General features: G+C 38.8%; 1 protein-coding gene and 1 long non-coding RNA gene across 4 annotated transcripts; both read left to right on the top strand.

Moving 5' to 3' along the window:
• The first annotated feature begins 2746 nt into the window (after window positions 1–2746).
• Window positions 2747–5204, top strand: LOC130714054 (uncharacterized). Of its 3 annotated transcripts, none has more exons than XR_009011113.1 (6): window positions 2747–2897; window positions 2981–3049; window positions 3192–3252; window positions 3536–3628; window positions 3775–3846; window positions 4099–5204. It is a non-coding gene; the product is annotated as an uncharacterized LOC130714054 (long non-coding RNA). The 3 variants fall into 3 exon arrangements; XR_009011114.1 differs by having other exon boundaries at window positions 3192–3628; window positions 4099–4229; window positions 4325–5204; XR_009011112.1 differs by having other exon boundaries at window positions 3192–3628.
• Window positions 5205–11177: 5973 nt separating this feature from the next.
• LOC130712603 (uncharacterized) lies at window positions 11178–11519 on the top strand. The gene has a single exon (XM_057562430.1). The coding sequence runs from the start codon at window positions 11178–11180 to the stop codon at window positions 11517–11519; it is 342 nt and encodes a 113-aa protein (XP_057418413.1).
• The last annotated feature ends 3249 nt before the right edge of the window (window positions 11520–14768 follow it).

The raw sequence follows: 14768 nt of genomic DNA, 5'->3' as shown, positions 1-14768 counted from the left end.
GCCCTTTGTCAGATGTCCATGGCGGACTGATTCATGATGGTTCACCCTTCGGGGGGAACTAGGGTTGAGATGCTGGAACAGGAGCGCATCGCGGTTGCGAGAGGAGGACGGATGGTGTACATAGACTTGGTCGTTCTGGATTCAGATTCGGACGACGATCATGCTAGCATGTAGGTTTTAGTAATGGCGTGAGCTCCTCGAGATAGGATTAGTGTAGGAGTAGAGTCTTAGCTCTGACCGTCATTTGTTTCTTTGGGGACAGGGTAGTTTCCCGCCTATAGCTTTTTGTGTGGTTTATTTACGGGAATCACAGAGAGTTGGTTGGACTTAGGAGGTCTTGTTTTAGGCCGATTGGGCTAACTTAATCTCATTTTTGAAGGTTTGTGTTGCGGACACTTAACCCTTCCTGTTGGTTTGTACATATTGCCTACGGGCGTTCCTTTTCTTACTTCCCGTCACTGGAGGTTTACTCGTGACGTGGTTTGCTACTTACAGCGGGGGCTGTAATTATTATTGTATATTAGTTCTGTTATCTTTCGCATTAGAGTTTTATTTATTTCAATCTTGTTTATATTATCGACGAAAAAAAAATATTCACGTTTTTCCGCATTAAGTTTATTTTTGGTTACTAAAGTGACTCCACCGAAATCGGGGTGTTACACTGTGGTATCAGAGCCGACCTCTCCCAGTACGGTGTGGTTCGAGGACGAACCAAGCGGAAGTTGGTGGGCCTGTGACGCCTTGAGCTGACGAGGGCGAGGATTGATCGCCTTCTATGTGGAGGGACGCACCACACCCGAACAAGAGGTATTCCGAGACTGTGTAGGGATGGACTATACAGTTGGGGAGGGCATATATGATTTGATTGTACTACCCATAACAACAAGTTGCAACTTCTTTTCGGGAGCCCAACTCATAAGAACTCCATGGTTAAGTGTGCTAGCCTTGGAGCAATATTATGATGGGTGACCTCCTGGGAAGTTTTCCCGGGAAGCGCGCAAGTGAGGACAAAGCACGCTGAAAAGACTCGTGTTGTTACCGTGAGGCCAGTCGTCAGATCGGGATGTTACAGTGTTACCCGCTTTTGCGGATCATGTGCGTGCTAGATCCGAGTTCCGTGATCCAAATGTCCATCACCAACTACAAGCAGATCTAGTGAAGCATATCTGGGCAAAGTTTGGAATGTATGATGATTAAATATGCTTTGTATTGTACTAATTACGTTATTTGTGTGTTGTGTGTTTAGTTTGTTATCTTGCATTTTAAGTTAAGAAAATAAAATGTATTATTGTGTGCTTAGTTTCTTTTCTTCCATTTGAAGTTAATAAAATAAAATAAATTATTGTGTATATTTTTTAAAAAAATATTAAATTGTTAAGTGTTTTAATTTAATTTACGTTAAAAAAATATTACGTTAATTTAATTTAATTTAAATAAATAAAAAAAACATTAAATTAAATTAAATCGATAATAGTTTATTTAATTTAATTTTTATCGTAAATTTTAATTTTATGAAATCATAAAAAGAAAAATATAAAATTAAATCAAAATATGAAATAAAAGTGGTGGTGTAGGGGGTAGGGTGTTGAATGAAAAACCATTGGAGTAGGTAAAAGTTGAATGAAGTGTTGAACTGGAGAGAGAAGGTGATGTGGAGTCACTACAAAAAAAGTAATTTTTAGTGGCATGCAGTTTCTGGCGGTCTTACAAAGACCGCCACTATTAGTAATTTTTTCATTTTTTTAATTTAAATTTATTAGGTTTTTCAAAGAGAAATGTCGTGAAAGGTTTTCAACTCTCTCGCCTCACCTTCACTGTGGCGTTGAAGCCTTTCACCATTGACAACTTCACCTTCGCGATTCTTCTCCTTCTCTGAAATAGAATCCTACTCTGAATCTCCATTTGCGTTTTGCAATTCTTTCATCCATTGGCGCCTTTTCTTCTCAGAATCTCCATTTACGATTTGTGATTTGTTTCTTCCATTTGCGATTTGTGATTCTCAATCGACGCTCATTCTGCAATTCTCGTCTTAAATATGTATGTCTTCTCTCCATTTTGTGATTTGTGATTTGCGATTTGTTTTCCTTTCTAGCTCTTGAATCTGCAATGGAAGTCTCTTCTTCTATTTTTGCTTCGGTTGTAGCTCAGCCATCTTCAATGACTGTTAGATTTTTTGATTAGGTTTCTCTTTGTTTGATCTCTGATTCTGATTTTTGAGTTTCATTTCTCTTTGGAATCACAGTTGAAGCTGAGATCACTTACAGATAAGTGTGTGACTATATTAATCTTGATGCATATATATTAGAAATAGTGGATTAATTGTTTTTCTGGTTAAGATTTCCTTTAATTTGATCTCTTTTTTTGGTTTTTCCTTCTGTTATCTAGCTTTCTCGAACCTTAAATCTGTTTTGTTCAACTGATTCTGGAAGATCTTTAGGTTTTCTTATCACATTTGATTCATGCTCTTTTTTTTTGAATTGTTAAACCTTGCTTGAATTGTAATCCCTAATTTGTAAAAAAATTCAATGGGTTTGTGTTTAAGTCTTTCATTCACTGTGGTTGATCCTGATTATTATCATTCACTTCAGGTCTCATTTGCACCTCAAATTTTCTAAGAGGGAAGATAGGTGTGACTGTTAAATGTGAATCAGGAAAACATAATCCATATGTTGAGTATGTGCTTTTTATCAATTTTGAAGGAAACTATTTGTAACTTGAATAGATGCAAACTTGTTGAGGCTGGAGATCTTTGCGAGAGAAGAAATGGTCTTTTTTTCCTCCTTTATAATGTTTAGTGTAATAGTTAACTATCTTTGAAACCTGAGTTTATATTATGTTGCAGGCAGAGAGGAGTTGATCTCAACTGGAACTGGAGTGTAGATTGAGGAAAAAATGAGGTTTGTTATGTGTCTTCAATCTATCTGTTCAGGTCACAAAATTTGTTAATTTATTGTGCTTTTAATGTGGCCATTATTGATAGATTGTGATAACAACATAGTGTGACACGTGAAGAGGCTTTATATGGGTCTTTGTGCACTCTGGAATGGAGGTAAGTTTATTTTTCAGCAGTTTGTAGAAATCAAATTGATTGTTTCCATATAATTTTTCTATGTGCTATTATTCAAGATGTGCTAGGATTATAATATATTCTAATATCTTTGTGACTGTTTAAAATTGTACTTCTTTTATAGGAATGCTTCCATTATAACCTGCAGAACGAAGCCGAAAAACCTTTACTCATTGTTTATCCAGGTTCAGTTTCCCTGCTAGCTTTACATTTACAATTTTATGCCATGGTTGGTGTGACTAAAATGTCATTTGTTGTTATAAACAGTTATTTGCAATAGCATTGTGCTGCATAGTAGTTATAGAACCGGGTTCTGTCAAGAAAGTGTCAATTCATAGATTTCCTGACTTTTCTACCCTGCATCATGTAAATATGTTGATCATTTTTGGGTACTAAGCTTAGCATATTTACCAATTGTATTACAAGCCATTAGCCATAGGGGACATAGTCACTCTTTTTTCCATGCAGACTCATGACATTCATCTAAATGATGCTGATTTCCCGGATGCAATTTGGTCATGAGTTAGAATCAAGGTGGAACACAAAATTAAAGTAGCAGAGGTATGTTAGTTGTGCAATTATAAAAGTTGGACTATTTATTTTGTAAGAAAAAGGCTTTAGGAGATGGTAATGACACATGTTGTTGGTAATAAATAACAATAGAGCATATCAAGAGTAAGTTCTCAGTAATTGCAAAATTTCCACAGGTACATTGGAGCTATGAGTTTGTTTCTGGGGGAACGAAGAATCATCTAGTTTTGGTAAATATTAAGAACCAGGTAACTACAAAAAAGAAGTTAGAGTACAATGAAAACCCTGAAATCTGCCTTGTATCAATGTCCATTCCTCTTTCAATTTAGCATGATTCTATCTCACACAAGTGAGAACCCTGAATCTCAATCTAATAACAAGTTCCTCTATGGTATATGAATAATTGAATATGTATATATCCATTTCAATTTTACAACTAATTTCAAACTAATTTATTGTTCTAATCTGTGTCTCTTTGTCTTTGATTGTGCTTGGTGTAGGGTGTATTCATGTGTTCTGACATTAACATATTTGATAGGCAAATGCAAGCTTGTGGAGAAGCTGCAGCACTCCTTTACCGATGATAGCTATAGCTTGTTCTTTGATTCTATAAGTTGAATGAATTTATCAAGTTCAATTTTATCACCTTCCTCAGATTTTTTTCCTTTTCAATTTCTTATATTTGGTCTTTTCTTTTTGTTGATAAAATGTTAAAATCTCTTGCAGGGAGTCAAGAAGTTCCAAAGTGCAGGAAGCTCTAGAATCCACATCTATTAAGATTTGTTGCACAATTAAAAAGGATCTGACATGTACATTTAGTTTTGAACCTCAGACTCTATTCTATCTTCTACTTGAAGACTGATCTTTATTTATACTCTATATGAGCTGATTTTGTTTTCTTTCTTTGTATTGATTTTACTGATTCTGTTTAACTTAGATTGATGCTGTGCTTCTTCTCTTTGTATGAGATGAATCTACTCGTGCTTTGAATCCTTGTTAGAGATGATCTGTTTTGATGTGGCATTGGTTATGTTTTACTTTCTTTTTTCTTGAAAGTGTTCCTCATTGTTTGACCTTTTGTATTTGTAGAGGGGGAGGTCTTCGTGTGTGGTCTCTTACGGATGCTGGGTTCTGGTTTGGATTCCCTTGTACCCGTGAATAACATTGCTTGTGCTGTTGCTTTCTCTGATTGCTCATTTTTTATTCTTTTCCTACACCAACTAGTGATTTCTTCCATCTGCTGATTTTGCAATTTCTAAAGTATGACACTCTGAATTGAGCAACTGTACTTTAATGTCATTAATTTAAAATATATGCAGGTGTTGGTTGAGTAAGAGCTAAGCCAAACACTTGATTCCTCTTAGGTTTTAAAAAATGACGCCCTTGCCAAAGTTTTGGGGCCAGATCATTCCGGATGTGTGCGAGGACTAGGTGTAGGAGCTCTTCATAGTTTTGAGTTTTAAACTTTTATAGAACATAGTATTCCTATGTATCCGTAGTTCATACTCAGAGAAAACTATGAACAAGGTGTTCTTAGCATTTTGTGGTAATTGCGTTGTTGAAATTTAATGGTTACTTATGAGACTTTCATATTATAGAGAATTTAATGATCACTTTTAAAAGTAGTTGAAATTTCATGAGTCTTTTGTATTATAGAGAATTTAATTGTGACTTCTTTGACTTTTATATAAGTTTATCATATGAAATTTATAAAGAATAAAATTTCCTCTTTTTAAGGTGATGGTAATATGATTCAAGAACATGAATTTCAGCTCAAAAGAACCCATTTGTCGTTAAAATATTTTGTGGCGGTCATTGTGGCGGTCTATTGACCGCCGCAAATTGTTGTGGCATGTAAAACCAGCAGTCGAGTGAAAACCGCCACAAATACGTTTGTGCTATCCGGGAAGGTGGCGGGCAAGTGACCGCCACGTAATCATTTAGTGGCGGTTGTAAACCGCCACAAATTGAAAAACAGACCGCCACTAAAAAATAATTTTTTTGTAGTGAGTGTTGGGAAGAAAAAAAGTGGAGTGTTGAGGGTGTTGAATGTTGAAACCATTGGAGATAGTCTAAGGACCAATTCAATTTGTGGAAGAAGAATAGGAAATGATAAAAGAATAGTAAGAGACCAATTCAGTTTATGAGGGAAGAATAGAAAATAAAAAGTAAAAGAGAAGAAGAAGAATACTACGAAGTGTAAGAATAGATATACATGTATATCTAACTTGTTAACATTTCTACACTTGATCACTTAATTTTGCTTAAAGTGATTTTAAACTATATCATATAGTTTCTCATAATTTTTGGTATAATAATATATCATTCTTATATTTTTCTTTTAACTCTATGAGTTAAATCCTACACTACCAAAATTATCTGATATGTAAATATTCACTCTCAATACCACCAGTATATTATATAACTTCAATCCTTTAATCTATGCTTCGCGTAGCAGAGGACCATGTTCTCAAATTTCTTTAAGCACGACACTTGAATTTAAATGCTGAATCATTCCTCTATTCTCTTGACAACACAACATCTCAGCCTTCCTTTCTCTTACACGTGTAAAATTATCAAACAGCTCACGAACCCTCTTTCCCTTGTAGACATCCGCTGCTTGGAATTCTTCATCATTAATTTCTATTTTTTTTAAGCTCTGGAAGCCTATAAAAGGCGAGGAATGCCATGACTTTATGATATCAATTTTACCATTAGTTGAAGTGTTGAGAAGGGAAAATACATATCCTTGTCTACAAAAATAATTTTAGGCCGTGAGCATCACCACCATCATCAAACTTCACTTTTTTTCTTCCTCTTCGTTCTCTGCTGGCCCTCTCTCATTTTCTTCACAAACAATCCTTGCTTTCTTATTCTCTAGCCTGTTTTATAAGCTCCATGAGCATGGGTTTGAGCACCACCACGGGAAGTAGGAAGTGACAGCCGCGAGCCCTTCATCTCCTATGTTTTCCGATTACCTTCACCGCGCAAGGACCGCCGTGAACTTCATCTTCTCCGGTGACTTCTCGCCGGAAAATTCCCGAACTTGGGATTTGATACGAGGTGCAAGAATGCGTTCATGTTGGAGCTAAAGAATGAAAGGAAAGCGAGTCGATACGAGGAGCGATGACGTGATTGATCGAAGTCGCAACTTAGAAAGGAAGTGGCTAAGGTGAGGGCACTTCGCTTCGGCTATTTATATTATTGAATATATGCTATATGATTGTTGTGAGAGCGCTTTGATGCTTACTATTTGATATAATGTTTTGTTGTGATGATGTCTTTACTTGTATTGTGAATTTGATTGTCTGTTGGCGGCATATCGTTTTTGTAACCGAAGGATTTTTTCTGAGTGTCGGTTAGAGGAGATTCTAACGATGCTTTTGATCTACTGAGGTTTTTGATTGAGAGGTTTTCTAAAAAAGTGTTACACAGGGTGGGAACTTTTATTTAAACCTACCAAAGTTTTCAAAAAAGAACAAATCTATTCATGTTTTACGTATAAACTTCGTCTAATATAAATAACCAAAGTGTACATATATTTTGTAAATTGAAAGAAAGTTTACTTGTACTTTGAAAGAATGAGAAAGATATTTTCAAAAGAACTTCAATCAATCCATTTTTAGAAAAGAGAATTTCAATGGGGACTTTAATTGATGATTTTTGAGAAAAGAAAGACGAGACTTGACGACACGGTTACTTGGAGTGGAGTGACCTGTCGTAGTGTAAAGTTCGGTCACTTGTAGTGGAGTGCAACCGTTTGTTTGGCTAACAATGATTCATATCATGCATGCATACATTTTGTCAGGATGGTGGAGTGGCCATGCCTGTCTTCTGAGGACGATGGAGTGGTCGTACCTTCAGATGTTGATAATGGAGAGGTTATCAACCATGTTGATACTGGAGTGGGTATCAACTATGTTGATACTGGAGTGGGTATCAACTAAGTGGCATTCACTAGTCAAAGGTCGATACTGGAGTGGGTATCAGACCGACTAAGTGTTGTCCCGCCTACCTCATGGAAAATGCGTTTATATCCGGATCATTTGATGTGCCTATGTGGCATTGCATTTGCACGAGCATATAGACTAACCTTAGGGTTTTCGATTGAGCTTGATGATGAGGTGATATGTGCTATGAGTTTTGATATGCTTGAGATAAGCTAAATGTGATTTAATTGTTATGTGTGTGGGAGAGGTTTGTCATTGACAACCCTCGTATTTTATGTAAGCCACGTGATCGATAGATCTGCGTGAGTAAGCGTGAAACGTATAAGTATGTGACTATGTGTATACTGTGTGACCTAGTATTATATATATACATATATTCTGGAAGTTGACCCTCGCACGCCATTGTATGTATTGCTTGTGTTTGGGCAGCCGGCGACTGCCAGGTGATGGACGACGACGTGATCAAGTACCATGCTTTGGAGGGGCCATAGTGATGCTACCAATGACGAGGATCCATGATAATGAGACTATGAGCCATGCTTATGTATTAGTTTGGTGAAGTGCGCTGCTAGTCGTTCGTGGGATTGACTAAATGTCTGTTGATGCCATAAATCTGTCGCAGATCTTATCAGAGATTGATTGATCGACCATTGAGGAGACTCGCTCAGAGGAGAAGTAGAGTTTTGTGTAGGGCTTGAGCCCTTTGGGTAGAAAGCTTACCGTCGTTGGTTGAAGTTTGTAGGATGATCATATGAATTTGTATTCTATTGGGTTCGGAGGAAGGGTAGGTCCCGATGAGTGTTGTTTGGTGGTCTATCCAGCGTAGATATCATAGTGAGTGTGTCGGGCATACGTCTTTTGATATCTCTTTTTAAGACTCAACTGTACCTATACTTTGGGATATAAAGTTATATATTATTGGATAATTACTGTGCATTCGCTAGAGTATGTTTTGAAAAAAAAAAACTACTCGCATTTTTGGACTCCGAAAGTTTAGTCAACATATTTAGTTTGGATAAAAGTTACTAAAGTGACCCTCGAGAAATCGGGGCGTTACAAAGACTGATTATTGTACCCTAAATTATGATATTAAGTATTGAACCTTGAGATGTGAATTCGCTTGCAAGTAGTAATTATGTGGTTATGGTGCTAGTCATAGGCTATGGACCATGGGAACAATGGTGTCGTTAGAGACAAACGGTTACATTGCACGCGAGGGTGAATTTGTGGATTGATTGTGTGGTCTCCACGTGATAACCATGATTTAGTCATGGGATAAGGATTGACTGTGTGGTCTCCTTGAGATTTGTGGATTGACCGTGTGGTCTCCACGTGACTTGGGTTGACTGTGTGGTCCCCTTGTGTGTTCATCTGCGGATGATCGAGATTGGCCAAGGTGTTGAGGTGGTTGTGTGAATGGTGAGGACGTTAGTATAACTAAACCTTAGGTTTGCTAACTTGAGATATGAGATTTTGAGACTCTTGTTAATTGTATGCTTTTGTTCGAACTGTGATTATTTGTGAGTCTTGCATGAGAACTGACCCTCTATTATGTGTTATCTGTTTGTTCTGGGGGGCCTAGATGACTGTGTCCAAGAGTGCGGTGCGTTCTTGGGAGTTGCTTCTTAGTGAAGAGCACAAGGACGAGGCTTGGGTGTCCGACGCGCACCAAGTCCGTCGGATATACGTCGGCAATGCTACGCTCAAGTGCACTGACAAGAAAGGAGAGTGAATCGAGTCTCAGATACTTACGGGAAGGGTGGAACTACCATTCGCGCCCCTTCATTTCCAGACACCTACTGTGGAGTCAGAGCAATCCTCTAACCAGGAGTCGGATCCATCTGAAGAGACATCGGCAGAAACGAGTGAACCTCTAGTTGAACCCGAGGACTTACTGAAGGCTGAGGTGAAGGATGAGGAACTTCCACTGCTACAAGGAGAGTCCTGGAACATGAATAAGCCAGATGAGGATGAGGTGAAGGCCCATAGCTTCTTTCGACTGGCAGTTGATCATTACTATCAACAGAAGGGCCAACTCTATCGAGGTCTGAGGAATCATCTGTTGAGGAAGTTCACCAATGAGTCATTGTCAGATGACGACTACTCCACGGAAGAAGAAGAAGTAAAGGAAGAGGCTAAGGAGTAGGGTTGGGCTGAGAGACATTCACTTTCTTTTGGGGTTTGAGAGTACCGAGTTGGGCATTGAACTATTTCTTTTGCTTTTCTTTTTGGGTATTTAAAAGTGATGTAATTTTACCTTGGTTTTCCGACTCATGTTTCATACTCTTCCCGATGATTATTAAATTTTGAAGTTTTGCGTTGTTGATTATTTCCGCGAGGTTGATATGGTTAAGTTTCAAGAAATTCGTAAAATTGAACTTTTATCACTAATTGAAGATTAATTAAATAAACGACGAAAATTCTTTACGAAATTCATGATGTTTGGTTACTGTGTGACACTCGAGAAATCGGGGCGTTACATTGTGGTATCAGAGCTCTAGTTGAGAAACCAGAGCACTAGGGTTTTGGGCACATGAGTTTTTGAACTCGTTTATGTTTTGTTTGGGGTGGAAGTGATTTCTAGGTTTCCGCGGTGAGATTTGGGTAGACTTGTTTACTAAGATGGTTGCTTGGCTGTGAGATTGTCTGTAGGTAGTATCATTGTCGTGATACTTGAGACAAATTGTTTGCTTATACATTAAGTTATTTATTAATATTTGGGGCACTGACATTGAGTTGTGGTTTTATTTCTAGGCAGGATTTCATCATGCCTCCGAAACAGGACCCAACCAATGCTCAACTTGCTCAAGCCATGGCCCAACTGGCCCATGTGATGGCCCAACAGGCTACTACGACTGCTGCTCAGACTGCAGCACATGCTCAGCGGGATGCTGAGGAGAATGCTAGGAGAGCACAGAGGGCTGAACGTGATCTGGCACAGGATCAGATCAGGACGAGAAGTGATTTCAACCGACATAGACCACCTAAATTCCAAGGCGAGGTGGAGCCAGAGAAAGCTGATCTATGGATACAAGAGATGGAGAAAATTTTCGAAGCTCTCCATACTCCGGAAGGGGAAAAAGTGAACTTGGCTACCTTCATGCTGAAGGGCGATGCTGAGTACTAGTCGAGGAGTGCCAGACAATTGATGACTGCTAATCACGTGGTTATCACTTGGGACTCTTTCAAGGGGGCTTTCATGGAGAAGTACTTCCTTGAGACTGCTAGGGAGGACATGGAGAATCAGTTCCTTGGGTTGAGATAGGGAGCTATGATAGTGGGAGAATATGCTGCTAGGCTAGAGACGCTGTCAAAACACTTTCGCTTCTTCCAAGCGCAAGTGGATGAACCGTACCCGTGCAATCGGTTCATGAGAGGATTGATGAATGACATAGAAGAGTCTTTGAGACCGTTGGGGATCAAAGTTTTCCAAGAGCTGGTTGAGAAGGCTCGAGAGGTGGAGACTATGAAGAACCGACAGAGGAGTCGACCTGAGAGTGGAGGACCAGTCCGTTCTGGGCAGAGACAAACCGGGAGGTTTGACAGGCAGAGACAGGCTGGGGGGGTCTGACAAGGGTAAAGCACCTCAGAAGAAGCCTTACGACTACCAACGAGGCAACAATCGAGTTATGGGCCAGAACGCACCCAATGGTGCAACCTATGAAGGTCAAGGTAACCAAGCCCCAGGGAAGGACGTGACTTGCTTTAAGTGCAGAAAAGTGGGTCACTATGCTAATGTTTGCAAGGAAGACTCTAGAGTGTGCTTTAACTGCAATAAGCTAGGACACGTGGCAAGGGATTACAAGGCACCAAAGGTCGAAGCGGGAGCAACCTTGAATGCTGCAGGAGGAAGGCGTCCGATAACAGCAGGACAAGTGTACACCTTGAACGCTGACGAAGTTGAGAACACCAAGGAGCTAGCTCGGGAATATGCTAGTTTTGTTCGTGACCTTGTCACCGCTTTGCTTTGAACTCGAGGCTTTGTTTTTTTTTTTGGAATTGTATTCCACTTATCTATGTTGTAGCGGTCGCTACCTTTTATTTTAATTCCTAAATCAAGATGTAACCTCTTGATGATATTCAATAAGAGATTTCCTTGCAACCTAAGTTTTTCCTAGAATTTTGCTTAGCTATGATGTATGTGATTTGGTGTGTTGGAGACTCATTCTTGAGTCAAAGGGTAACCAAGTCACTGTCACCCGTATGTTTTGTGGTGTTTTACGTGATTGTGATACACTCTCGATTATCCTCACTTAGCAAAGATGGTGGATGGAACCATCGGCTAAGAAAGGATGGCGGATGGAGCCAGTGAACGAAGTGCGTCGATCAAGATGGTGGATGGAACCATCAAGGTCGATGAGATGGTGGATGGAACCATCGGTGAAGTATGAATGGTGGATGAAACCATTGGTCATGCCGAGATGGTGGATGGAACCATCTGGAAAGACGAGTTTGGTGGATGGAACTAACGATCATATATGGTGGATGGAACCATAGATCAGACAAACCAGATGGTGCATGGAACCGTCGAATGGACTAGGTGGTGGATGGAACCACCGAACGAGTGAATTGGTGGATGGAACCTTTGAGCTCGGTGTCCGGAAAGTTTGTTTTCCCGTGTCTGAGCTGTTTATGTTGCATCTGGATCACCTGGACGAGACGCCGACCAGCGTGTACCGACATGAGCATAACACCTGTTTGACTTAAACTTTTGTTGTTTTCGCGTGACTGCAATGAGGCAGTCTGGGTCGTGTTCTTATGGGAGGGTTTCGTAAGGTTCTACAACGAGTTTCTAGATTTTAGACAGTGTAATGAGAGTAACTCGAACAACCTTACCTGTTATTTTCTAATTGTCATCTTCTAGATATTAAGCCTGATCAACTTAATATTGGAAAATGGTGATCAGAATGATAGTTGGTGTTGGACTATGAAAGGAACATTAAGGAGAGACGGATTCCCTTTGTCGAAATGATGTGGAACCCGACCACTATAGATGTCACGTGAAAACCAGAAAGATGAGACGAAGGACGATAACCTATGCGTTGAGACGACTGAAAATTCATGGAGAGTATCAGAGTGCGCAGTGGAGGCGTGGTGTTTCTCTCTATAGTAGTTTCGAGGACGAAACTATTTTAAGGAGGGTGGTATTGTAAGACCCGGTTTTAAGGCATATTATTTTAATAATAATATTGAATAATATTCTGTGAATTATTTGTGTTATATGTGATACTATGCCTTTAGGAAGGGAAATTATTTTATTAAGGACATTATTAGACCTTAATAATATCTAGATGACAATGTACTCATCATTACGGTCATTTTGACTGTAATATTGCTAGGGTTATTTTCCGACGACTTTTAGGTTAAAATCGGTCCGACAACGGCGATGAGTTGGCGAATCGAGTCGGCGAGGACAGTTTCGTGGGCCACACCTTATGGGGAGATGCTGGGCATGGTTTTAAGAATATTCCATGAGGGAATATTGCTTTGTTTTATTTTTGGAGGTTTTATTTAAATAAAATAGGTTTTGTTTATTTAGATAAAATGTATTTAATTATTTTTAAACCTATGATTTATTAAATAAATAATTTTGTAAATATTTTTGGAGCCTTAATGAAGGCCTGGTCGAATTTTTGAAGATGAAAAAGATGAAGAGGTTTTGAAATTCAAATTTGAGGTTTTATGGTGCATTAAGAGGAAAAACATGGTGGATAATGCACTTAATCACATGTCTTTGACTTGGTTTTGTGTTACATGACTTTTTGAGTGAAAAATATGAAGAGAAGGAAGGAATGGGCGGCCAAGAGGTGTGGGGAAGAAAGGTGAGGATTTTTTCCATGTTTTAAGGTGATTTATGGTGTTTATGGAGAATGAGAAAATCAAGGAATGGAGGATTAAAGCATGATTTTAAAAGGGAGTTACATTTTGATATTTATGATATTTATATTCAGTTTTTCTAGGAAAAAGGCTGAATGTTATTTATGTTTTTAAACTAATTAGGAGAAAAGAAGGAAAAAATTGAAATGAGTTGGGCTTGGGTAGAAAATTGGTAAAAACCCTAACCCATAGTATAGCCCCCCGTTTTGTAAGGGAGAGAGGGAGGATTTTCTTTTCTTTTCCTTTGTCACAAAACTGAATCAGAGGGCAAACACACTCTTGTATTTCACGTGAAACTCCAGCAAGAGAAGAGAGAGCTTTTGAGAGAAAAGAGAGAAAGAGGGATCGTGAAAGAGAGAGAGAGAGATCGTGAAAGTGAGGAAGAGAGCAAGGGGAAGAAGAGGAAGCTTGTGAAGGAGATCAAGGGAGAAGAAGGGGCTCGAGCAAGGAGCAAGGACCAAGGACCAAGGACCAATATCTTCATTCTTCATCTTCTCTTTCTCAAAACTTAGGCCAAGGTGAGGGTTGTTCTAGTTTGGGTAAAGTCTAGGAAAATGCATGCTTGAAATTTCATGATTTTATGTGAAAGTTTGTGGTTTTGGGTGATCTTTAACATGGGGGACTTGTATGTATGATTAGGGATCATTCCTTGCATGTTTAGAGTGAAGAGGTTTCTGTTTTGCTATGCCTAATCACGTGATGCCATGATCCATGATGATTTTATTTCAAAACCTTGCTAATCTTGTCATATATGCCTAGATCTAAATTGATGACTAATAACATGTATTGGATTGAGTTATATGTTGATGGTTATGATTGGAAAGCTTGCTGGAAATTGATTTATGAAGCATGATCAAGCATGTTTAAAAGTTTTGAAAACCCTAGATCTAAAGTGTAAGACCCAAATTTCAGACTTGAATTTAAATAATTATTTTTCCAACCTAAGAGTAGAACCGGTTTAACCGCAAAAGGACCTTGTAAAGGATAATGCTGTTTTGGACGACTTGATGAAGAATAACGTTCAGGAAATTGCTTGAGGATAGTACTGTGTTCAGTATAAGAGTTAGCACGAGCCATTTCCACACCCGACTAAGGTCGAGAGTGTTCGAAAAAGGCTATTTCCGCTCTTAAAGCACTGTTTAATCGAAATTCAAAATCCTTGGAAAAATAAGAAGTTCTCTTTATTTTTCCCTCGACCAGCGTTTTATTTCAGAACTCTGGACTGTACGCACGATAGGTTTCACTTCTCGGAAGTCTGTCGACGCTAAATTCTATTATCTCAAGACTTTAAATTCCAACACTGAATGAAGACTTTTTCTATTCGGAGCTTCTAACGAAGTTTC

Source organism: Lotus japonicus, chromosome 4, assembly GCF_012489685.1.
Source record: "Lotus japonicus ecotype B-129 chromosome 4, LjGifu_v1.2".
NCBI lineage: Eukaryota > Viridiplantae > Streptophyta > Magnoliopsida > Fabales > Fabaceae > Lotus > Lotus japonicus.
The sequence above is the reverse complement of the archived record's forward strand: the minus strand, read 5'-3'. Positions and strand labels throughout refer to the sequence as shown.